Source organism: Salminus brasiliensis, chromosome 1 (assembly GCF_030463535.1).
Source record: "Salminus brasiliensis chromosome 1, fSalBra1.hap2, whole genome shotgun sequence".
NCBI classification, from domain to species: Eukaryota; Metazoa; Chordata; class Actinopteri; order Characiformes; family Bryconidae; genus Salminus; species Salminus brasiliensis.
The window spans coordinates 35,681,111-35,704,329 of record NC_132878.1 but is presented as its reverse complement, the minus strand read 5'-3'; the positions used below and the strand labels follow the sequence as shown (position 1 = coordinate 35,704,329).

Below are 23,219 nucleotides of genomic sequence, written 5' to 3'. Positions count from 1 at the left end.
GAGAGAGGAAGGGAGCTTGCCCTTAGGTTTATTACCTACACCAACAGAATTGACAATGAAGAGAAGAGGGAGGGGGGGTAGAATGCACAAAAATGTACACTGCATAATTTATAAATACATTTGAGTGTATAAATTAGAAAATACACAGAAGGCTAATAATACATTTCACACAATTAACTTTGCTCAAAACTAGCTGTCAGTTCAATCGACCGGCTAAAACGCTACTTCCCCTCATGTTTTTTTGGTGTAAAGAGTGTAAAAGGAAAGGCACAGCAATAGAAAGTTAATAAATCGACCAATCCCTGCACAGCCCATTCGAGGCCAGATCAGAGCGAGAAAGAGACCTACTCAATCATAAATTAACACGTCATTTGTGAAGAAGGCATGATAGAACTATTCTTTGCCACTAGTGTCCTCATTTTATAGCAGTTTTAAATAAATTAAGGCTTAAACTGGGGTGTTCAGAAACGTACAGAGTGTTTGTACATTCTCATTCGTTCAGACCGCACTGACGACGAGCTAAACACTGAATAAATTATACACAACCTTATGTAGTGTAAAAGCAGACTCAAAAACCGTACCAACAAAAGGAGCGAGAGGCTGAACACACACACACACACTTGTTCATTCCACAAGTAGACAATGTGTAGTGTCTGCCTCCTCTTTTTTTTTTTTTTCGTAGCAGAATGTAGTAGGGTGTGGCTGACTAAACATAGACCAGGTCCCGTCCCTGCGCTTGCGCTTGGCCCGCCCCCTGTCCTTGGGTGGGGTTTTCAGGCTCCTCTCCCTCCTCATCATAGCCTTCATACCCGATGGGCTTGGGGCAGCTGTACGGGTGGCCGTTGTCGTCAAAGAAGCGGCGGAAAGTGAACTCGTAGAAGGCGTGCTCCGGGTGCTTGCCATTTTTGAACCAGCCGTTTAGCGTGTCGTTGTGATTGCCGTCGTCATCACTCCACAGCTTGTCGGGGTCCACTGGGTCGAAGTTGGACGTGTCTGTGCAGTGTGTGATTTTAGGGATGTAGGGAGCTGGGTGATGCTGCTGCCGCAGGTCGATGGAGAAGTCAATGTTCTTGAAGAAAGGGTGGGCTTTGATCTCATCTGCGCCATTCTTCCCCAGCCGGTCCTCTGGCCCGCGGCATAGCTTCACAATCAGGTCCGACGCCTCTGGACTCAGCTTGGCCTGCGGAGGAATGTGCAGCGTTGTTTGCCAGTGTATCACCTAAGAAAAAGAGAAAGAGACAGACATACGCACTGAGAAAATACTTTCTATGGGACTGTGCCACACACAAAACACCACTGCATCCTGCTCGGTTCCTCCCCAACACAGCGGGTACAATTCATGGACTAATTCATTAGATGGATTAGATGTGGAGAGAAGACATGAAACTCCTGGATGGGGTTTTATTTTTGATTTTCTACCAGTGAAAGCTCCCCCTTCTGGATATTTGTAGATTTAAGCAATAAATTTAACCTCATAGAGAGCTAAGGTCCAACACGTAAGACTTCTGAATATTCAAATGCCTCTGAAGGCCTTCATAACCTGGATCAGGTCTTTAAGGTTGTATGGCTGGCATATCAACAGGATTAGGCAACCTTAACCCAAGCTGTACTAAATAACTTAACAGTATTCTTACAAATGTATAACATATTTCCAGTTGTATAAAAATGTTTGGGCACCCTTGACCAAATTGCTCTTTTTTTGTGATTTTTATTTTTGAGTGGACATAAAACTATATATTTAGCAAATCCTAATGTACAGTTGCTTTTTGTCTTTAAGAACAATAACTTAAATAATAATAATAATAACAAAAATAATTATCACTGTGGCCTGTGCACATTTTTGGGCACCCTAAGCACTGCAAAGGCTTAGATCATATTTTTTTTTCCTAGATACTGATTAGCAAATCGGGCAAATTAGCAAAATTGTTACGAAAGACAGTAACATGCATTAGTGTTTTATGCTTGATGATCTACTGAGGCTGTTTACAACTTCTCAAAAAATGTGACCCCCTGACCCCGATTCTGATCTTTATCACAACAGTACTTCTTTAAAAAATAAATGTTTTAACGTGACAAAACGTCAAAGGGCCTATCACCTGGCTTGAACAAAAAGCTAAGGAAAACATTTATTCTATTCAACGCAAAGCTTCCAAACACTCTCACAGAATATACTTAACTGTTTAGCTAAATATTCAGGCTTTCTCAAGATTAATTCTGTATATTAGAGGACAGAAATCTCAAGAGTTTGGAAACACAACAGTTCTCCATTTTTGTCCAATTTATTGTTTAAGAGTCTTGCCTGGCACAATTTTACTCACCTTCATCTGGGTCTCCAGGGGAGTTGTAGCCAGAAAAGGAGGCTGACCGACCAGCATCTCATACAGAATCACCCCCACGCTCCACCAATCACACAGCTGTGTGTAGCCTGCCACAACACAAACACAGATCAGCCTACAGAGAATAGTGTCAGGTAAGGTCAAAATCAACTGATACATGAATGTTTAGCCTGGAAATCTTTGGTTCTCTCAATCATCTGTTCTGTGTGCGTGTCCAATCCAGGAAAACAAACTGTCTAGTAGTTGGCTTGTCTGATATTTTTAAATGTTTAAATGTTCAAATAAAGTTTTCTATCCACTCTTTTGAATTGATAAGTAGGACATTTACCATTAAGATACATGTTCTGTGCAACATGCATATATCAAGATGGAAGCAAAGACCCACGGCACAAAGATCAGTCTAAAGTTTCACAGTAACACACTCCCGAGTTTAACTGAGGCAACACCACAAAGTGAGTATGTGTGCTGAAAACAGTGTGTGCTGTAAGAGAAGAATGTAAAGTGCCCATATGCTGGTGTACCTGTCCGTAGCAGCACTTCTGGGGCGATGTAGTTAGGCGTGCCCACTAGTGAGTGGGCCAGGCAGCGCTGATGTTGCCTAGCAGCCCGCCGTTCCAGTGGCTTGAGCCGGTCGCCACAGCGACAGTTTGCTGGATCCTCCCACTCCTTACTGAAATCCATACTGTCCTGCCGCACATGGTCTCCTGGGATAGAAAGAGTATGAGCGACTGGCCATTCACCATGACTCATAATCGGTCATGTACACTTCTTACAAATCACAATAAATGAAATCCTAAACATAATCTCTAAAATTTTTGTAAAACATTTCTAAAACTTTCAGCAGTTTCGTTCACTCCGACGCTCACCACTCTGATAGTACTTGGAGTCATGAGTCCAGCGGAACCCTGTGCACAGGCCGAAGTCAGTGAGCTTAATGTGCCCGTCACGGTCTATCAAGATGTTGTCCGGCTTGATGTCACGGTGGATGAAGCCCATCTTGTGCACACTCTCTACAGCGCAGGTGAGCTCGGCAATGTAAAACTGCGCCAGCTCTTCACCAAAGATGCCCAGCCGGATTAAGAGGCTCATCATGTCACCACCAGGGATGTAGTCCATGACAAAGTACAAATTGTCCTTGTCCTGGAAAGAGTAGTAGAGCTTGACCACCCACTCGTTGTCCGCTTCAGCCAAGATGTCTCGCTCTGCCTTCACGTGGGCCACTTGGTTTCTCAGAAGCACGTCCTTTTTACGGAGGGTTTTCATAGCGTAGAGCGCACCAGTGTCCACCTTCCGCGCCAAGCAGACCTCGCCAAATGCCCCGATCCCCAGCGTTTTTATCTTCTCAAACATGGACTTCTCCATCTTGGCACGTTTGAGACGGATGTAGTTGGACTCCTTCTGAGAGAGCATCATGCGCATTTGCTCCTGGGCATCCTCAGACAGACCCACCTGTGGAGACAAAAACGTAAGTTACTCAGAGCTTTACAGCCATTATCCCACCCAAAAAAAGCACAGTGTTATTACAACAAACACACATTACATTCAAATCAGAGCATCCTTACTTATAATACAGAGCATTAATATTTTTTTTAGAAAAATATTATAAGTATTATAAGTCAAATTGTTCATATTATTTTTTTAGCCAATCAGCAGTTTATATTCGCTTGTTCTCAACTTGCTTACTGCTTAAACTCAAACAGAAACTTGTAGTCTTCAAGAAAATAAACAATGAAGCACTAACCGAGGAGCTACTAATATCAATTGCATCCTTTTTTGGTTTTGGTTTCTGTTTATTAGACGCTCTCTTACTTTTCCTTTTTAATCAATGATGTTCTGTGTTTAAATGTATCTGTTTGTATAATAATATATATAATAACATAATGGCGCATCTAAGACTCAGCCTATCTGTAAGGAGATTATACACACACACACACACACACACACACACACACACACACACACACACACACACACACACACACACACACACACACACACACACACACAAAACTGTGGGACATCAATAACAGGCAGTGTTATGAGCTAATACACAGATTGCACTGTGATGTATAACAAATCAACTCCCACACAATTCTAACTCGCACCAACGTGCATCACAGCACTTATAATCATGGGTGTAACAATCCACTCAGGACACATACCATCCATTTCACAATTATAGGTCAACATTGTTTCACACTGGCATCACAATGTTTCAATGCACTGTTACACCCCTAATAAGAATACTATAACCAGAAAATGTGGACATTTAACAGCAGATGAACAATTTGCAATATGGTAGTCATGCTCATGCTAAACTTGTTAGCAACCACTGTACAACTTTTATGCAAAGTACTCATCCACAAGACAAATATCAATCCAATAGCATTAGACTGGAGCAAGCATGCAATCATGCATCCCACAGTGTCTAAAAACTGTGTATTCATGCCAGGACAGACTTCAACATGCTGTTCAGTCACCACCTTCCATTTTACTGTGCCTTACTTTGTCAGCGTGTGCAGACTACTCGGCTGCCACCTTCAAAAACCAGCTGCAACAGGAGGAGAATAAAGAGAGGAAAAAAAAGAAAAAGAAAAAAAAAGAAAAGACAGGACTAGGAACAAAGCAAAAGAACAAAAATACCAGAGTGAAGGACAACTACCCGCTGACAGCATGATGGGAAAGGAGAAGGATGGAAAGAAGCAAAGACCAAGAGAGTAAGTAACATACTATAGAAAGCAAAATAGCGAGAAGGAGTGATGCTAACCCGTTGCATCTCGCTCTCTAGCTGTTTCTTACGACGAATCCTTTGCTGGTGATTCTTCAGGATGTTCTCCACATGCTGCTCCATGTAGAATTTAAAGGCTTGTGGTGAATAGAGCTGTACTCTACCCTCTCCTCGACGCTCCTCATCTCGCTTGTTCCTCCGTACTGGGACCGGAGAGGTGGTAATCTGCTTCTTCTCTCGCTCTGTGCTCACAGCCGCCTCCGAGCCTTCAGCGCGCTCACTGGAGCAAGTGCTGGCATTGTCCGTGTCATCCTCGCCTCCCTCATCATCCTTCCTACCATTGGGGTTGGGCTCATATGCCGGGCATGGAGTTGGTGGTTGCTGCTGCAGGAGGTGCTTGGGGTAAGGAGGTGGAGGACCCTGGTAACTGGGTACCTCGGAAACAGCAGGCATCTGAGGTGCAGTAAGCCCCGGGCCAGAAGCTTCCTGATAGGGGGAGGGAGGAGGGGGTGGCTGCTGCTGCTGGAGCCAGGGTGGATGAGTTGGGGCCACAGCTGTGTGAAGCTCAGGTTTTTGTACCCGCATGCTTTTCACTGGTTGCAGAATAGGTGCTTGTGTGATGGCAGTGACAGTAGTGGCAGAGGGCTGGGAGTTAGGTGCAGACGGGCATGGTCGTCCTGCCGAAGGCGTGTTAGTGAAGGAGTTGGAGCGTGCCGGGATGCTATGAGGCCAAGAGGGTGAAGGAACCTCTTGATTACTGCTGTTTCCAGGGGAGGAGCCAGGCTGCTGCGGCCTGGGCTGAGGCAGTACGCCAAGATACATGTCCAAGTTGTGGCTGTTACGATTGGACACCAGCAGGGATGGTGGCAGGTTGCCTCCGTTGGAGTAGGGTGGGGAGGGTGTGGGACCACCAGACTGCATCTGCTGGGCAGTGGGACTGTGCCTGCTTGCTTGACCCAGTGGGTATGGAGGAGGAGGCTGCCTGCCACTGCCGGCCACGCTCACATACTCTGCCTGTGCTGAGCCATTCTGGGGCCAGGCAGGGGGAAAGTTGAACTTGTTTCCACCAGAACCCTGCATGATGATAGGCTGACGGCCTACGGGCACTGGGCTGATGCCTCTTTGGGCCTGGGCAGGAGGGTTAGGGAAGCCATCAGGCCATGGCCCCTGAGGGACAGGCGAAATGCGCGGCCCGAGGTAGTCCATGTTTCCAGAGTAGCGTTTGGTGGCGGGGTTGGAGTCCCAGGAGGAGGGGGGAGGGGTGACGCTACGCACCTGAGGTGGGAGCGGAGGATTCACCCACTGGCTGCTGACCCCAGACCCATGATTTTGGGGGTAGGTGGAGGATCGGGGCAGGTCGGCCTGAGGGCCAGGGCTGTTTGAACGGTACATGATGCCATCGGGCATCAGGGCCCCATGCCACTGTGGAGCCAAAGATTCCTTGGAGCCCTTCCAACTTGGCCTCCGCAGAACAGGCTGTTGGATGTGAGAGGGGCCTAGGCAGGAAACACACACACACACACAACATTACCACCTTCAAACAAACACTTCAGGAGAGAAATGACAACATAGACAACATTAAATCAGGCCATCTTGTCTTCATACAAATATACCAACACACAAATGTATGAAGAAACTTAATTTACAAACAGCTTTCACAGTTTACTGGCATTGCTCCTATTAAAAATCATTACAGCATAAGTGCAGAACCACAATGCAATTGAACACTGGTTTTCTGAATGGGCCAAAGAGTGGACAATGTTCCCTGGGGGGAGGGCACACCCACCAGCTGCTTTGATGGCTGCATTAGTTGGACGCACTGCTGCAGCTACCATCTGCTCTCTCATTGGATCCTGGTAGCTCATCTTACTGATGTATTCTATAGCTGCCCCCACACTGTGATTGTTGGTATTCTTCAGAGCACAGATCACCATCTCCTACACATATATATACACACACAGAAAACTTTAACACAGGCATTATTTTGCATATCATTCATGATCAAACATGCCCACAAATTCATGTCATTAGTTTTACAGCCAACGTGCGCACACAAACAAAATGAGTGTTTTTTTGTTTTGTTTTTTAACACGTGCGTGCTTTCTTTCTTTCTTTAAATTACATGAGCATGTGGAGACCATACCAAGACCTTAAACAGGCTGTACGTCATATTGCTGACATTAATAAATAATTCCTCTGATACAAAACATCACTACAGTGTTTTCTCCAACAGAGCACTGATTCTAACAAAAACAAACATGCACCACATAGCTGTGGTTGAAAACAAGTGAGCACGGCATTGCGCCATGCCTTGCACTACCGCTAAAACCCGTCTGTCCACATACCATTGCTGTCATACTTGAACTATGTGAAATGATCACCTGACAAGAGAACATTCCTATTTGGACCAAAACATCGTAAACCTGTTAACCTACGCCGGGGAACTCCTGTACTATATTTCTGTGATTCTCTTACCTCTTCAAAGCCTGCAGCCAACAGCTCCTGTAGCATCTGCATGTTGACCTCATATGCTCGACCGGTGCAGGTGGGCTCGGTGGCAAATGGCAACAATGACTTGCGAATCTCCTGCAGAGCTTTGTGGTACGGGTTTTTGGGGTTGGCACTGCGGCCCTGCTGGCGCGGGTCCTCTGGCAAGCTCTTGCCCCCACCCGTCTCCATTTTACCAGCATCAGAAGGACGGGAGAGGTTCCGTAGGCTCTCCCGTATCTCCTGCAACATCTGCTGACTGTTGCCACTGTAGTTGCTGGCCGGAAACGTCTTCGGCCGCATCTGCCTGTATCCTTCGGGTTTCTCGCCTCTCTTCATGAAAAACCATGTATCTCGCCAATCCCTGATGTGAATGAGATGAGTTGCAGGGAGCACAGCGACACTGTGAGAACGTTAACAACCAGCAGTGGGTTTCACCTGCATTCCAGAGCGATGCCGATGTGTCAAAGTTACATGCAAAGGTTACAGACAAACAACAGAAAGGAGAAGACAGAACAACAGAGTATTAAAACGGGTTGGACATAAAGCTCAGATAGTAAACTCAAACATGATTCCACAACCAACTTCCAAAGTTATGTCATTCCAAGCTGACACGCTAGTTTCGACAAGCCATCCATACAAAACTTGCAGGTTATCTCATCTTCTACATGGTTTGCAATGTAAACTTTAGTGGAAAGCATTTGTGCAGGAGGACACGATATGCAAGCTCTGCCTTGCTGTCAGAAGCTAGTAGGTTTACTGTGAAGCCATCTTTCCAGATTAACAAGAATTCTTTAGCACAGTCTACTCACCACCACCACCAACAACATGAATAACTAATTGTACATCAACTTTCAGACATACAAAGGCACATAAATGCGATTCACAGCTACAAAAACAACAGGCAGAAATGAAATCTATATAAAAAGAAGAGCAAAGAATACTGAAAACTAGACAGAAAACAGCTCCTTAATGTTGGGGATATAAAAACAGAAGGCTGTTTCAACACTTTTCTTAATTTACTCTAGGAATGTCCAGCAAGCATTTGTTTTAATATACTTGCCGTCATACATCTGAATGCACCACTTAACATTGGAGTCCTTTAATTTCTTCAAATTCCAGATCAAGTTAACAGGCTAAATGATCTAACTATCCCTACAGTTAGTTACCAAACCCCTTAAATACGTGATAAAGGAAAACTGCGACTTCGCTGCATGTATAACTAGCACTATCTAAATAAGATCATCATTTAGTACCGACTCCTCTTACAGGACTTCATGTTGAACACAGACAGACGCTCGCTAGCCTGGCTAGTCTGGGTTAGCCAGCTAGCACTAGCTAATGCTAAAGTTACCGAGTTACACAGCTTTGCTAGCTAGCTAGCACTCCAAGACTCACTTTATTCTCGTACTTTCGAAGAGTATTATGTTAAATACACCGCTTCTGAGAATATACTGCATAGAAAACTTCTGTTATGTCGGAAAAAGTGAAGACCTGTTGATAGCAGAGCGACGCGGCCTAAAAGTTAGCTAACTATTCAAACTGGTGAGCTGACGCTAGCTAACTAGCTAGCTAGCATAGCCGTTAGCCCCCCCCCCCCCCCGACAGCCAGCGGAGCCTTAAAGTTACTCACCCTCGACTAAAGAATATCCATCGTGAACACACCGAACCTTTATCGAGCACTGTCGGCCGGAGGAGCTGAAAGAGGGACTAAGAGTGAGTGAAAGTGTCCTAAAAGCACAGCTAGCTCGGCTAACGACTCGGGCTTTTGTATTGACACCGTCGCCTTGGCACTCCGAGTCTGTCAGAGCAGAGATGCCCGGATGTGTGAGCGCTCCACTCTGCTCTGCTCTCCAAGAGCGATCACTCAGCACCACACACCCCCTAAACCTTCACTGAATTCACACCGAATCACCCTCTGCCTAGGGGTTGGAGACATGAACGGAATAATTACAGGATATAAAAAATCATTTCAACACTATAGAGAAGGATGTGTGCTGCAAACATGCTGGTGTGATGTGTGTAGTGCTGGGGCCTACAGGTCCATTCACTTCTAGATAGCCCACTAATGCAGGCATTTAGATGAATGAGTGCTTTCCTGAGTAATTTCACAATCTAATCATTTTACTTGCCATTATATTTGTGAAAAATTACTAATAATTTTTGAAGTTAAGTTTTAGTACTGGACTGTCTGTAGTGTTCATCATTATTATATTTCTACCCCCAAAAAAACACACTGCACCTACAGGAGCTTTATGACTTCCCATTATTAATCCATAGGCATTAATAAGGAGTTGGTCCCCCGCTTGCAGCTCTAACAGCTTCCATTTTTCTGGGAGTGCTTTCTTTTACACCACTCCATACAGCACTCTGTATGCCATGAAGCTCCGGGAGCAGTTTTTGTGCTGATGGTCATTTCAGAGGAGGCAGCAGCACTAGTTGACCCCGCTCTGTAACCTTACGTGGTCCACCACTTCATGGCTGAGTAGCTGTGGCTCCTAAACGCTTCCACTTTTCAGTCATACCTCTCACAGTTGATGGTGGAATATCTAGGAGGAATGAAATTTCACCAACTGACTAAGTGGCATCCTATTACAGAACCATTCTGAGCCATTCTGTCTGAAACAAAACTTTTGTCCATATAGTATCCTTCAGATTGTATGCTGGTCTGCAGCAGCACCACGCTTTTTGATAATTATAGTGACAATCAAGCCAAAATCAATTAAGAGGTGAGTCCCAATACTTTTGTCCATATAGTATCCTTCAGATTGTATGCTGGTCTGCAGCAGCACCACGCTTTTTGATAATTATAGTGACAATCAAGCCAAAATCAATTAAGAGGTGAGTCCCAATACTTTTGTCCATATAGTATCCTTCAGATTGTATGCTGGTCTGCAGCAGCACCACGCTTTTTGATAATTATAGTGACAATCAAGCCAAAATCAATTAAGAGGTGAGTCCCAATACTTTTGTCCATGTAGTATCCTTCAGATTGTATGCTGGTCTGCAGCAGCACCACGCTTTTTGATAATTATAGTGACTATCAAGCCAAAATCAATTAAGAGGTGAGTCCCAATCTTTTGTCCATATAGTGTCCTTCAGATTGTATGCTGGTCTGCAGCAGCACCACGCTTTTTGATAATTATAGTGACAATCAAGCCAAAATCAATTAAGAGGTGAGTCCCAATACTTTTGTCCATATAGTATCCTTCAGATTGTATGCTGGTCTGCAGCAGCACCACGCTTTTTGATAATTATAGTGACAATCAAGCCAAAATCAATTAAGAGGTGAGTCCCAATACTTTTGTCCATATAGTATCCTTCAGATTGTATGCTGGTCTGCAGCAGCACCACGCTTTTTGATAAATATAGTGACAATCAAGCCAAAATCAATTAAGAGGTGAGTCCCAATACTTTTGTCCATATAGTATCCTTCAGATTGTATGCTGGTCTGCAGCAGCACCACGCTTTTTGATAATTATAGTGACAATCAAGCCAAAATCAATTAAGAGGTGAGTCCCAATACTTTTGTCCATATAGTATCCTTCAGATTGTATGCTGGTCTGCAGCAGCACCACGCTTTTTGATAAATATAGTGACAATCAAGCCAAAATCAATTAAGAGGTGAGTCCCAATACTTTTGTCCATATAGTATCCTTCAGATTGTATGCTGGTCTGCAGCAGCACCACGCTTTTTGATAATTATAGTGACAATCAAGCCAAAATCAATTAAGAGGTGAGTCCCAATACTTTTGTCCATATAGTATCCTTCAGATTGTATGCTGGTCTGCAGCAGCACCACGCTTTTTGATAATTATAGTGACAATCAAGCCAAAATCAATTAAGAGGTGAGTCCCAATACTTTTGTCCATATAGTATCCTTCAGATTGTATGCTGGTCTGCAGCAGCACCACGCTTTTTGATAAATATAGTGACAATCAAGCCAAAATCAATTAAGAGGTGAGTCCCAATACTTTTGTCCATATAGTATCCTTCAGATTGTATGCTGGTCTGCAGCAGCACCACGCTTTTTGATAATTATAGTGACAATCAAGCCAAAATCAATTAAGAGGTGAGTCCCAATACTTTTGTCCATATAGTATCCTTCAGATTGTATGCTGGTCTGCAGCAGCACCACGCTTTTTGATAAATATAGTGACAATCAAGCCAAAATCAATTAAGAGGTGAGTCCCAATACTTTTGTCCATATAGTATCCTTCAGATTGTATGCTGACGTTCTGCAGCAGCACTAAGTTTCCTTTAATTATGGTGACACTCAAGCCAAAATAAACTAAGAGGTGTGTCTCAATACTTTTGTCCATGTAGTGTACTTCAGACATTATGCTGAAGGCCCGCAGCAGTACCTGCTGTTCATCTTGTATGGCTTGACAACACATTTAAATTTTTTTTTTTTCTTATTTCAGTTTTGTTTTATTGCTTTTATTCCTGTTTGGCTTTTTATTGTTATTATCCGGTGTCGATCTGAGGAGGATGGGTTCCCCATTTCAGTCTTTGTGTCTCTCAAGGTTTCTTCCTCTTGATCCGAGGGAGTTTTTCCTTGTCACTGTTGCCACTAGCTTGCCCAAAAGAGCCTCGGACCCATATCTCTGTAAAGCTGCTTTGTGACAACATTCATTGTGAAAAGCGCTATAGAAATACATTTGAATTGAATTGAATATTAAGTTACTTATAACTTAGTGATACAATAAAATAAAATTAAAGGGTGTGTCCCAATATTTTCGTCCATGTAGTGTCCTTCAGATTGTATGCTGAAGTTCTGCAGCAGCACATTTCTTAACACTTATACTGACACTCAGCCAAAATAATGTAAGAGGTGTGTCCCAAAACTTTTGTCCATGTAATGTCCTGCATATTGTATGCTAGGCTACAGTCAGGATTGCTTAAGCACTGAAGGGATTCCCAATTTTACTTATACTTTACTGGAATAAAAATGTAGTCTACTCAGGTTAGTTGGTTAAACCAGCATTATGAGCTCCCCCTACAGTCAGGAGGTGAAATTTGTCATTTGAGCCACTACTAAAGACAGTTTTCTAAACAAACTGAGACATACAGTCACTGGAAGTGGAAGAATCGTGTACACCGTCACAGTGGAAGTAATATTACAAGATTTGACACAAATATGACTTACACAATTTGCACAAGCATTGTCCCGCCTCACCAAAGTTACATAGAGCAGATAACAGTGTTTCAAGCCTGAAACAGCAACAATAAAGGCATTGTTCACCTTATTACAAGTCAGTGGATAATAACAGTGAGACTGAAGCTGTTATTTTAAGCTAAATCCTACACAGTATTGCTTTATATTGAATTTAGAAGAGTTACATTTAAGGGGGGTTAATTTAGAGGCCATCAACAGTGCCATTAACATTGGTGTTACAACATGATGTGCAACATGATCCAAATACAAGTCACTCTGAATAAGACTGTCAGCCAAATGCTGTAGATGTATTCGACTCAACATTGCATGTAACAGCAAACGGTGACTCAACATTTAGCGTAATAAGAAATCGTGTTAACCTGATATAGCCTAGAACATCAGGTCTATATTCCTGATTTAACTGATTTAACTGCAGCAGTAAAGTCTTGGTGGTGGTGGTAGTAGTAGTAGACGTTTCGTAAACACAGAAGACGCTGTTTTACATTTGACGCAGTTCATATGCAGTGCACACATTCACACATGTAAAAAGATCCCTCTTTTATTAATAGCATTGCATTAACCAAAGAAAGCATAACAAAACAAGCAACAAAACTGTTTGTCAAAAGAGCATTTACTGACTATTATCAAAACCTGTAACGCTGCACATCACACAGGGACCCGTCTGTGTATGTAAACCGCCTCCCCATCAGTGCCGCACACTAAGCACTGTCCGAGCACATCCAGACTGTTGACGGACAAAGTCTGGCTGGGAAGCATGTGAGTGGTCTCCAGTCTGCCTTTGCTGGAGTCTCCATTGAGCCAGGCACTGATGAGGGACTGGTTTCCCCCCGCTGGAGCTGCAGCGCTGCGGGATATCAAGCTGGTGTTGCGGCCTGACAGACAGAAAGACAACAATGTAAAAAATTAATCAGATCCCTCAAATCCCCCAGAACTACAGCATCCACACTACAGCCCACATTCTCATGAAAATATTGTATGCATTACCATATACTGCTTGTCAAAAGTTAAAGAAGCAGTGACTGTCTAATTTTCCTAGGAAAATAAGGCAAAGACCGAAAACCTAAAGGTGAATGGACGACAATCCTATATTGGGCATAAAGCCAGATTCCACACAGATTTATAAAAGGGACTAATTATGCTCACTTAAATGCTTTTGGTGTACTGACGATAATTTATCACAAGGACTGTGAGCTTCATCAGAAATGTGGGAAATCATCATTTAGGCAAAACCTTTAGGCTTTAGGCTCTTTATACCAAGAAACACAATTTATATTTAATAACATAACATGAGGGTTTGAAAATATGGCTTAGTTATATTAGAAAACCTTTTGTTTTTCGCTAATAAGATTTTTGCATGATGTTATTTTTCTTAAATTGGTGGACATGAGTGTGTACATGACATTGCTACATGGAATTCTAGCAACATTATCAAAATAGGGGTCTAATTGGACTGTGATGCCATTCGTTTTGTTTAAGTCAGACCCTGGAGGTTGCTGAGGAATATGCTTACTCTGTAGGAATGAGGGAGTGTCTGAGCTAGAGGAGGTCTCCCAATGCAGCAGAGAGCCATCTTCTGAACAGGTGAACAAGTGGTCTGGGTTTGACGGGTGGAAATGGACCTCCCACACTAAAAAAGAAATGAAAGAAAAAAAATCAGTGCTAAGGAATAAGAAAAACAAACAAGCAAACAACATAGTTTGAGACATATCAGGAGTGAAACCCAGATTTCCACACTGACAGACCAGGCACTCACTTTCAGCAGAGTGGGCTTCCATAAGAGAGAAGGGCATGTTGCCCTGCCTGACGTCCCAGATGCATAGCATACCATCCTGGCCTCCAGTGGCCACTATATGCTGCTGGTTTGGGTGTCTGTCCACGCAGTGCAGCGGCACTCTGTCCCCAGTGCTGCAGAGACAAAAACCAGCTAGTGTTACTGCTATGTACCAACCAACTGTGTGAACCAACTAAATGAAGCCTCAACTAGAACGCTGGTAATTAAGAGGAGGAAAGAAATGTCCTTTGTACATTTATGATAGAACTGGGGGTAACAAAATAAATAAAATCACAGTCTGGCATAACTTTATATGACACTGTCTTACATAAAGAAGCAGCAGTTTTCATTAAGGTGCTACAGGAGAAAACAGTGTACTACTGGTGTGTGGCTTTATGTCGTGTGAATGAGTCTTACAGAGAGAGGATCTGTGCAGGCTCACTGCCCTGCTGCCTGAAGTCCCAGAGCTTCAGTTGCCCAATGGAGTTTACTGTCAGCACTTCAGTCGTCCGAAGAAATGTCACTGCGTGGATTGTGCTGCTGTCTGCATTTTCTGTGGAGAAAAATGTCATTGTGCAAACGCTTAAAACAAACAAATAATACAAAAAAAAAAAATCCTTTCCCACTGTATCAGGGTATGGAGAAAACTATATATTCCCTGCTGGGCTCTACTTCTGTTCTGCTGATCTCACAACTATTTGTATCCAACTCAGGCTTATACTTTATATGGCAGTTCAGCCGACCAAGTCAGCAATTCCAAAACTTAAGACAACTTCCAGTGCTGGACAGCCACAGTTGCGTTTTGGGGCTGAAAAATAGCTAATGAAACACACTTTGATTTGGAGTGTTTTTGTTGTCTTTATTCCACTACTATACATATAGTTTCATAAGTTACATTACTGCATTCAGTGTGATTTTAACACCAATTTATACCACAATAGGTAGGGATGCACCAATCACAGTTTACGTTTCCAATACAGAGGATTTCTGTACATGGGCTGATTTATATTAACAATAGCTCTTCAAATTGATCAATCTTCGGGTGTGGAATGAGAAACTGATGCAAACTGCTTGCCCCAAATCACACTCTTATAATTCACATAAGGTCTGTAAAGTTTAATGCAGATGTTTTCATACAGCAAAGAAAGCATTCAGCAGTTCCTGAGCCAATGGAGGTTTTTGCAAGTGAAGTTTGGGGTTGAGCAGTGAGTGCACAGCACCCCTTGCTGCCCAGAGCTTACATAACTTTACAGTCTTACAATTACAATCAGTGAAAAGAATTAAGAGTGAAAAGATGTCACTGTGCAGTGCAATTATAATATACTGGAGTAATTTACTGTTTAAGTGTTTGTTTAAATTAGCCTGGAAACAAAGTACACAAGTACTATTATTGTTCTTGTTGATATTATTGCTTATATTGATTGAAATGCAACTTTGAACTTAAGAACTTGAGGTTGTCAAAACCTGTTTGCTCAAGTTTGCAAGTCTAACCAAATGGTACAGAAACAATAAGATGAAATGATGAAAATTGGTTAATAACAAAACCGTGGAATTTGCATGTGCCCATTTTATTATGAGATTTGAATGTACTTTGACGAAAAAGGTCCATTGTGTGGGCTAAATGAACACATACAACACATAAGCACATTTGTGGTACTTCCTATGAGGTACAATTACATAAATGATAAAAATAAATAAAATTATTTGCTAAGGGGCCAAATGGGTATTTTAGATTTGAATATGACCAATCAATAGGAGATCTAATAAAGCAGACATGAAAAGTAAAACATCTTTATGTTCGAAATAGTAACCTGGCAAACAATCAACTGCATATTTGGAGCAATAAGCCAATTCCCCCAAAACATAAAGAAACCAATCTGCATCTTGGTAAAATCTGAGATATCATGATGCACTGTATTGCTTTCTACAAAATTCTTAAAGTGGTAGGCCATGCAGTACTGACCGATGACACGCGCAATCCCTCTTTGGTCAGCTTTGTAGAGAATCACTCTCCCGTCCTCTCCTACAGACACCACATCTGGACTACTGCACACCACGCCAGTGCATGGGGCGCTGGCACGCTGGTAATGATGCGCTCTCTCCCACACGTGAGCCACAGACAGAGTCTATGGGCCATGAAACAAACCACCAAAAACATAGATATCAGCCTGCAGGTTGTGGAATCTTCAGTCTAGACACAGATAAGCCAAAACATTACAGCCTAACGTAGTAATGTTAATTATCTTAAGTTCTGGGGTGTGTGAGGTTCCTGTAGTTAATGTGTTGGATGTGGGAGAAATGGACACGTTTAAAGATCTGAGAGACTGACAGATACCACAGGACACCTTTAGTAGTATTATATATTAAGCAGGGTCCTAATGTTTTGGCTCATTGGTAGAGAATATTAAGCATGCACATGCTTAAAATACACTATATAGCCACATTTAACCTAAACCACATACGGCATTAAATAACAGATACACTACATGTCCAAATGTTTGTGGACAGTGAATACACTCACCTACTCTACATTGCACCTATTGCTGACAAAGATGTGCAAATGCACACACAAACAGCTTGTCTAGTCCCTGTACAAAAGTACTGTCAATACAGAAGGACTCTTTGGAGCAAATGAACATATTGGCACCATGCCAGGTGTGGGCACTGAGCTGTGGAGCAGTGGAACTTTGTTCTCTGGACTGAAGGGGCTAATATTTTTGGAATGCGTTGGGGAGTCCTCACAGCAATGCCTTTGCTGGACAGTAGAGACTCCAAACAAAAGAATACGCCCTTTTTTCCTACCCTTGATTTTCAAAGACAGGATCAGGTGTCCCAATACTTTAGTCCATATAGTGTATGTAGAATACAAGTGCTTAAAACAGACAAAGGAATTTAACCAAACACTGACAGCAATGTAATGATTTAATTCCCACAATTGTGGTGATATCTTAGCAAAGTAAAACAAATCTTTGCATTTTAGGCACGTGGGGTTGAAACTTGTTTAAATGCCAAACTGTAGGCTATCTAAAAGGCCCTATATCCAAAAGTTTATTTTTCACATTTGTAAAAAAAAGTGCCATTTTAACAACCATAATTCATTGTCCTTGTAATTGGCTGTTTTTAGCATATTAGCTTCATAAACCGACTGGGTAGTGAAGTAGGGGTGGGCCACATGATAAAAATAATACCTCCTGATATTTAAATACAATTTCACAACACATGATAGTTAATAAAATATTCTAAAATGCAGACAAAATGCAGCGACAGGTTCCTAAAAACTTCAGAAGCTGCTGCACTTCATCCAAGTAAAACAGCACTAACTACACTCTCTGTACTAAAAAGTGCAGTTGGTCAGTGGTGCTGAATGCTGACCATATCTATATGATATATATCCATGTCAATACACTCGCTTGTGTCACTATCACAAAACTGATCACCCATACAGTGAATGATATGCGAATAAATAGTACATCAGCACATAAACAGCATAATAAAGTTGAACTGAGTGCATGCTCATGAACAGACAGTGGGAATCTTTCATACCTGGCTGTTAGCATGAAGTTTATAGATGGTCACGGCTCCTGTGGATGATGCTGTAATTAGTCTGTCCTGATCCAGGAACTGAAAGAGAGACGAAACTGCTACAGTAATCAAGTGTACACTTCGCCTTTTGAAGACTAGGATTATGGCTGTTCATGAAAAAAATGTTTCCAAAGTGTCTTAGAGGTTAAAGAACACTTTATCATAGTCCCTACTGATAACATCATGCCATAAATATGATACTTGTTGCAAATACATGACAGGATTCAAGTATGATGAAATTTTAAAATGTTATTTCTTCAGAGGGTCATTAATTCACCGTTTTTTGCAGCACTGCTCAATTAAGTCCTAGGTTAAACCTTTACATTTTAAATAACAACTTTTTTTTTTAAGAGCTTGTGCTTCAGAGTCAACTTGTACACAACTTGTGCATATGTTCATTTGGGACATACTGGCAATCATCTTTCCATTTGGGATGTTGGAAATGTAACCAGAGACGTTGTATATTTGTTCACTGTTTACAGAACTGTTGCACTGTTTATATCTATCTATCTATCTATCTATCTATCTATCTATCTATCTATATATATATATATATATATATATATATATATATATATATATATACAGTGGGGAGAACAAGTATTTGATACACTGCTGATTTTTCAGGTTTTCCCACTTGCAAAGCATGTAGAAGACTGTAATTTTTATCATAGGTACTCTTCAACTGTGAGTGATGGAATCTAAAACAAAAATCCAGAAAAATACATTGTATGATTTTTAAATAATTAATTTCCATTTTATTGTGGGAAATAAGTATTTGATACACCAGAAAAAGAAACTTAATATTTGGTACAGAAACCTTTGTTTGCAATTACAGAGATGAGACATTTCCTGTAGTTCTTGACAAGGTTTGCACACACTGCAGCAGGGATTTTGGCCCACTCCTCCATACAGATCTCCTCCAGAGCCTTCAGGTTTCGTGGCTGTCGCTGGGCCACACGGACTTTAAGCTCCCTCCAAAGATTTTCTATTGGATTCAGGTCTGGAGACTGGCTAGGCCACTCCAGGACCTTAAGATGTTTCCTACGGAGCCACTCTTTAGTTGCCCTGGCTGTGTGTTTTGGGTCGATATCATGCTGGAAGACCCAGCCACGACCCATCTTCAGTGCTCTTACTGAGGGAAGGAGGTTGTTGGCCAAAATCTCACGATACATGGCCCCATCCATCCTTCCCACAATACGGTGCAGTCGTCCTGTCCCCTTTGCAGAAAAGCATCCCCAAAGAATGATGTTTCCACCGCCATGCTTCACGGTTGGGATGGTGTTCTTGGGGTTGTACTCATCATTCTTCTTCCTCCAAACATGACGAGTGGAGTTTAAACCAAAAAGTTCTATTTTTGTCTCATCAGACCACATGACCTTCTCCCATTCCTCCTCTGGATCATTCAGATGGTCATTTGCAAACTTCAGACGGGCTTTGACATGCGTTGGCTTGAGGAAGGGCACCTTGCGTGCACTGCAGGATTTTAATCCTTGACGGCGTAGAGTGTTACTGATTGTTTTCTTTGAGACTGTGGTCCCAGCTCTATTCAGGTCATTGACCAGGTCCTGCCGTGTAATTCTGGGCTCATTCCTCACCTTCCTCAAGATCATTGATGCTTCACGAGGTGAGATCTTGCATGGCGCCCCAGACCGAGGGAGATTATCCGTTATTTTGCATTTCTTCCATTTTCTAATAATTGCACCAACAGTTGTTGCCTTCTCACCAAGCTGCTTGCCTATTGTCCTGTAGCCCATCCCAGCCTTGTGCAGGTCTACAATTTTATCCCTGATGTCCTTACAAAGCTCTCTGGTCTTGGGCATTGTGGAGATGCTGGGGTCTGACTGATTAAGTGTGTGGACAGGTGTCTTTTATACAGGTAACGAGTTCAAACAGGTGCAGTTAATACAGGTAATGAGTGGAGAACAGGAGGGCTTCTTAAAGAAGAAGTAACATGTCTGTGAGAGCCAAAATTCTTACTGGTTGATAGATGATCAAATACTTATTTCCCACAATAAAATGGAAATTAATTATTTAAAAATCATACAATGTATTTTTCTGGATTTTTGTTTTAGATTCCATCACTCACAGTTGAAGAGTACCTATGATAAAAATTACAGTCTTCTACATGCTTTGCAAGTGGGAAAACCTGAAAAATCAGCAGTGTATCAAATACTTGTTCTCCCCACTGTATATATATATATAAAGCTTTCTATTTTGCAGAAGTACTTGTAAAATGTTCTGATCCGAACCAATCTGGCTCCATTTTTCTCAAAAGCATCTTAGCTTTAAAATGTATCTTAACTGGTAGAGAGGGGGCTTAGTGTAAAGCTGCTCAACAGTTTAGGAATCCTTTTTGTGCTAAGATGCTTTTGGGAAACCCAACCTACCCACGTAAAACGCTGAAGACCCCCTAAAATGAAGGATATTATCAAACCTGACAGTATACGCATTATTTCATCTCTAGCTAAAAGATGGCATGAATAACTCCCAGTCTCAAATTTTCATGAGACTCACCTGCAAGTCCAGCACATCTCCTCCATGTTTACAATCACACAGTAATTGTGGATCTCCCTCCAGCGCATCATCTTCACAAATCATTCCAGTCTCTCCCACGCTCCAGATGCAAACATGATTAGTCTGTAAGCACAACAGTAATGCAGCATGTTACACAAAGTAAGACAAGACCATATTCACCAGCTGGAATTTGGTCTCTGCCTTTAACCAATCCATGCAGTGAACACACACATACGTACTAGTGAGCAAACACACGCGGCGACAGTGAGCACACATGCCCGAAGCGGCGGGCAGCCACTCCTGTGGCGCTCTTACTAAAGGGCCAAACAGTGGCAGCTTGCCAAACCCAGGTATCGAACCCACAACCCTGTCATCACCCTTTGGTTGTCTGCATTTTAACACGACCCAAGACGAGCTGGAACAGAGGTTGAGCGCTTGCCAGGAGAGTAACTAGGAAGCTAGTTATGCTACAGTTGGATGACTGGCTGGACTATTGTCTTTGCCCGTACATTGGTGCTGATGCTGTACAACACTGTTGATTTCAAGGTTTAGCAACAGGATTTAAAGGTGTAGTTAAGTCCAATGTATGTAGTTTTCTGGGATCTTTTTTTTTTTTTTTAAAGAACTGTTAAAAGTTAGGTTTCCTTAATTCAGGGAGGGTAAATGTAAAACATCCCAAAGCGTTTATTGGCTTAAAGCAGCAGTACAGACAATTGGTACTTCTTGCTCATGAGCTCCCCCCACAGTCAGGAAATATAACTCATTATGTACACGCATACAGAACCATCACTAAAAGAGAAATAATCATATGCGGTAGAGTAATATTACAGGTTTTTACACAGAAAATAAAGTGCTCGCTTCTCCAGAGTTACATAGTGCAGTTAGCAGCGGGCTGAGCCCTGAATAGGGAACAATATAGATGCTCTTCCTCCGATTAGCTTGAAGTTTATAGATGGTCACGGCTCCTGTGGATGATGCTGGAGCAGGACATTGTCAGGACATTGTCCATTGTCCATCTGTCCTGATCTAGGAACTAAACAGATACAAAGCTGCTACAGTAATCAAGTGTGCACAACTACAAAGAAACCAATGTTTCCAAAGTGTCTTAGAGGTTAAAGAACACTATCATAGTCTCTACTGATAAAAACTATGCCATCGATAGGCCATGAGAGTAAATAAAAAATAAATTAAATGAAGTGCTCGCTTCTCCAGAGTTACATAGTGCAGTTAGCAGCGTGCTGAGCCCCGAATGGGGAATAATATAGATGCTATTCCTCAGATTACAAGTCAATGAAGCATCACGACCAAGCTGTTATCTTAAGGTAAAAACTTTACATAGTGGTCCTTTAACGGCTCATCACAAGAAAGTTGTTGCATAAAAATCTGAATAACTTGCCTGATATATTAGCGAGAGCTCTATGATGACATTTACACCTAAACATCCTTTTAAACACCATTCATGAATGAGAGCTACTTTCAGAAATGGTATTTTTTTAAGGATTTAGTAGAGACACTTGGAGGCTGTGGGTGTGTATAGTGTGTAGATGAAATGGCTATAAGTGCAGACTGTAGACACTTCATTTAGCTACATCTCAATGAATGAATGATAAAGAGCTTCTGACCAATCGGTGGTACTGCTCTTAACGTGAAGCTCAGCTGAACACCACAGTCCAGGTAAATCACCCCCCATGCTGTTTTAAAGACAGTGTGTTAATCTAGGGTACAGCTAGTGCGGCTGTTAACGTTAGCAGCACACAGGAAGAACACAGCCGTTAACTGTATAAACGCTAGTAGCTACCTAACGGCGAAATAGCATCGATCAGTGCAGTCAGGTCCTCACTGTAACTGTGGGAGTTAGTAAGAGTTCAGTAGCTCGGGGTTCAGTGTATGTGTGTGTGTGTCTGTGTTGGTGGTGGTGGTGGTACCTCGTTGTCCCAGGAGCCGGTGGCGAAGCAGTGTGGCTGGTGTAGGGACGCCGCCTGTACAGGCCTCCAGCGCGTTTTACTGATCTTCTGAGACACGTATTTCGCGTTGATGCTCTCCATTGCTGACTGTAGACGCCACCTTATAGGTCTTCTGCTAGCTAGCTAGCTACTTAAACCGAGCTCCAAGTTTCCCGTGTCCCGCCAGGTCCTCCTTTCCGCTAAACTACGGCGGCTCCGCGGAGACAAACCGAGCGTGTGCTCAGGCGAAGCCAACAGGCGGTCCCTTATTCATCAACGTTGCGTACGCCCTAATCTGACAGGCAGCAGAGAGCCTGCGCAGCTCCCACTGACAGTGCTGTTCATCTTTGGTGCATCTGATCTCAGTTCCTGAGATCTCAAACCCTGATAAATGCTTGATTTGCAGTGGAATTAGTAATAATTAATAATACAAATAATAATAAAAATATAGAAAAAAACCCCAATAATGCCTAAATATGTAATCATACAAAAAGTGATATACTTTTTTAGGTGCACACTGATATAAACAAAACTCGGTGGGTCTGTTTACTTTTTACTGTTTACATTTTGCCTCTACACCACCTCCATGAATTTGAAATGAAGGGATCAAGTGTGGACTTTCAGCATTAACTGTTTACGATTTTTTTTTAATATAGTCCTTCAGTTTTCACAAGCT

The 23,219-nt window shown here is 42.3% G+C and overlaps 2 protein-coding genes across 4 annotated transcripts; both read right to left on the bottom strand.

Moving 5' to 3' along the window:
* On the bottom strand, positions 1-9,361 carry lats1 (large tumor suppressor kinase 1). 3 transcript variants are annotated; one of them, XM_072678626.1, is made up of 8 exons: positions 9,185-9,359; positions 7,540-7,989; positions 6,851-7,001; positions 5,104-6,560; positions 3,203-3,785; positions 2,858-3,040; positions 2,319-2,425; positions 1-1,219 (listed from the first exon to the last, which is right to left on the bottom strand). In XM_072678626.1, exons 2-8 carry the CDS (start codon positions 7,888-7,890, stop codon positions 707-709), a joined length of 3,345 nt encoding a protein of 1,114 aa, XP_072534727.1. In that variant the 5' UTR covers positions 7,891-7,989; positions 9,185-9,359; the 3' UTR covers positions 1-706. The 3 variants fall into 3 exon arrangements, with proteins under 3 accessions (XP_072534727.1, XP_072534735.1, XP_072534734.1); XM_072678634.1 differs by lacking the exons at positions 1-1,219; positions 2,319-2,425; positions 2,858-3,040 and adding an exon at positions 4,842-4,887 and having other exon boundaries at positions 3,696-3,785; positions 9,185-9,361; XM_072678633.1 differs by lacking the exons at positions 1-1,219; positions 2,319-2,425; positions 2,858-3,040 and having other exon boundaries at positions 3,759-4,887; positions 9,185-9,361.
* Positions 9,362-13,252: 3,891 nt separating this feature from the next.
* On the bottom strand, positions 13,253-22,779 carry nup43 (nucleoporin 43). Its single transcript, XM_072695649.1, has 8 exons — positions 22,526-22,779; positions 20,601-20,723; positions 18,045-18,122; positions 16,465-16,627; positions 14,919-15,054; positions 14,484-14,635; positions 14,241-14,357; positions 13,253-13,602 (listed from the first exon to the last, which is right to left on the bottom strand). Exons 1-8 carry the CDS (start codon positions 22,643-22,645, stop codon positions 13,376-13,378), a joined length of 1,116 nt encoding a protein of 371 aa, XP_072551750.1. The 5' UTR covers positions 22,646-22,779; the 3' UTR covers positions 13,253-13,375.
* Positions 22,780-23,219: the final 440 nt, after the last annotated feature.

Excerpts from the sequence above, each read along its gene's own strand:
- lats1 (XM_072678626.1), bottom strand. The coding sequence starts at position 7,890 with ATGAAGAGAGGCGAGAAACCCGAAGGATACAGGCAGATGCGGCCGAAG. Across the intron at positions 6,561-6,850 it reads TGCAGCCATCAAAGCAGCTG|GCCCCTCTCACATCCAACAG; the intron begins GTGGGTGTGCCC and ends TTTCCTGCCTAG. Across the intron at positions 3,786-5,103 it reads TAGAGAGCGAGATGCAACGG|GTGGGTCTGTCTGAGGATGC; the intron begins GTTAGCATCACT and ends TTGTCTCCACAG.
- nup43 (XM_072695649.1), bottom strand. The coding sequence starts at position 22,645 with ATGGAGAGCATCAACGCGAAATACGTGTCTCAGAAGATCAGTAAAACG. Across the intron at positions 20,724-22,525 it reads CCGGCTCCTGGGACAACGAG|ACTAATCATGTTTGCATCTG; the intron begins GTACCACCACCA and ends TTGTGCTTACAG. Across the intron at positions 18,123-20,600 it reads GAGATGTGCTGGACTTGCAG|TTCCTGGATCAGGACAGACT; the intron begins GTGAGTCTCATG and ends TCTCTCTTTCAG.